Raw genomic sequence first — 2,281 nt, forward strand, 5'->3', positions numbered from 1 at the left:
AAACAGCCATTCGCGTCCAAAGTTCAGTCTAATTCGCGTCCAAAGTAGCTGGGACGCAGATGTCGGGGACGCTGATTGTATATACAATTAGCGTCCAAAGTAACTTTGGACGCGAAAAATGATAATTCGCGTCCAAAGTTGAAGAACTTTGGACGTGTATAGTATTTTTTATTAAAAAAATAAACACTATACGCGTCCAAAGTTCATGAACTTTGGACGCGTATAGTGTTTGTATTTTAAAAAAAAAAAACTATACGCGTACAAAGTTCATGAACTTTGTATGCGTATTATATATATATATTTTTTTTATATTTAAGATAAAAAATTGAAATCAGCACTAATACATAATATGAAAAACAATAAATTGTCATCTTTTGCGGCATTGAAATTTTAGGCGCAAAGTATATTTAAATCTAAAAAGATAATCTAAACATACTTGGAAAAATCTTAAGATCCACTTCTGAACCAGAAATTGACAGTGTCAAACAAAAATAAAAGTAAAAGCCTGAGCTTTTAAGTTTGTACTTAATACAATATTATCAGCAGCATTGCATTTATTATGCTTTCAAAAAAGAAATCTAATAACTAAACTTATAGACTCACTTTGATGAAGGATGAAAGATTGAGGTAGCAAACCATCCTTGTGTGCATCTGAGCTTTGCATATGTTTTCTGACCAAGCCAAAAGAATATTAAGCTTAAAAGCTCCATCTTCTTACCACATTGGAAAGCATATAAAAACTCATAACATGAAAGCACAATAGAAAATATTTCATCATCCATCACATAAACAAAGAACACAAGGTCAGAATTTTGGCCTTATCAGCAAATAGCTCGCTATCATGGATTGAACATAATTATACAAGTTCTCTAGATAATATATAACTCAAAATAAGAGAGAAATTTCATACTCTAAGTTGTTAAGAATCAAGATGTTTGAGAATCCTCTTCAGCTTGGCTTGGATAAACTCATATCAAGTCTCTACTGCCAAGTTTAATAGGAGAAAGTCAAATTCAAAGACTCATTTGTTGTCAATTCCAGAAGTTCCCTCAAAAACCTGGTTGTTAGAAAAATAAAACATGAAGCAAATGATCAATTACTTAGGTTTGAAGCATTCAATCAGCCTCATCAAGCACAAGAAGAGAAACTTGTCGAAAATTGATCCTCTTCATATCAAGGATGTCATTGAGCCGACCTGGAGTTGCCACAACAATGTCTGCTCCTCGCTCCAGCTCTTTTAACTGTGGACCCTTAGGAGCACCGCCATACAAGCACTGAAACAAAGAGATGAATCTATAGTTCATTCCACAATAATGAGAGTACATACTGACTAATCAATTGTCAACTTACTGTGCAAGAAACCCTTGATGATCGTCCAAATTTTAGTGCTTCATCATGTATTTGTGTTGCAAGCTCACGCGTTGGAGCTAAGACTAATACAGTTGGCCCATTCTGGGGATTATTGCGTCGTTGGGAAAGCTGGATAAATGCAGGCATAAGATAACCCATCATTTTGCTAGATCCTGTCTTGGCAATCGCTACAATATCCCAATTTTGTAGTGCAATGGGCCATGTTTGTGCTTGAATTGATGTAGGAGATGTGAATCCAGCAAAATGATTATGCAGGAAAATTAGAACCATAATTAATATCAACAAAACCAACTGGGGAGAGCATTCAAGCACATACAAGGATATCGTTAGAATTACTATAAGCCTGAGATTGGGAAATGGATCTGAACTTTGAGAATGAATAAATAGCTGACTAAACTGAAAATTGGAAAAGGATCCTAAAAGAAACTTGAAGGAATGCAGTTGCTTACAGAAGCAACTCAAGGCAACAAAAGAGAGCAATTAAAACAGAAGAGGCAGAGCTAATAAGCTAGAAATCCCAGATGTTCTGGGCCATTGTCTTCTTCTGCTTGTATTGTATTTGACTATCTCTTTTCGTGATCTACATTGATGGCTTTTATTAGCACAGAAATTCCAGAATCAACATGTGATTTTCCTGATAGCTTACCATTGATCTCATCTGCTATGACACTAACATGATTTTCTATAGCAATTGCAATAACTTCAGGCCTTTTGCTACTATATTTTCTCACTAATTTCCTTAAAACTTCAGATACAGTTCTTTCCATGCGGTGGAGAGGACAATTTATAGGACAGCTAGAGAGTGCAACATGTGCAGCTTTGTGGAGTGCATCCAAAAGTTTTCCTTTGTCAAGCCATAGACAACGAGTACTGATTCTTATTTTTCCTTTTATAGCTTTCTCAGATAGAG

General features: G+C 35.3%; 1 protein-coding gene across 1 annotated transcript; it reads right to left on the reverse strand.

Annotated features, from left to right (window-relative positions):
* Window positions 1-1,115: 1,115 nt before the first annotated feature.
* Window positions 1,116-1,679, reverse strand: LOC109172937 (ATP-dependent RNA helicase-like protein DB10). The gene is made up of 2 exons (XM_019322187.1): window positions 1,351-1,679; window positions 1,116-1,274 (listed from the first exon to the last, which is right to left on the reverse strand). Exons 1-2 carry the CDS (start codon window positions 1,639-1,641, stop codon window positions 1,116-1,118), a joined length of 450 nt encoding a protein of 149 aa, XP_019177732.1. The 5' UTR covers window positions 1,642-1,679.
* Between the last annotated feature and the right edge of the window lie 602 nt (window positions 1,680-2,281).

Source organism: Ipomoea nil, unplaced genomic scaffold (genome assembly GCF_001879475.1).
Source record: "Ipomoea nil cultivar Tokyo-kokei standard unplaced genomic scaffold, Asagao_1.1 scaffold0457, whole genome shotgun sequence".
Classification (NCBI taxonomy): Eukaryota; Viridiplantae; Streptophyta; class Magnoliopsida; order Solanales; family Convolvulaceae; genus Ipomoea; species Ipomoea nil.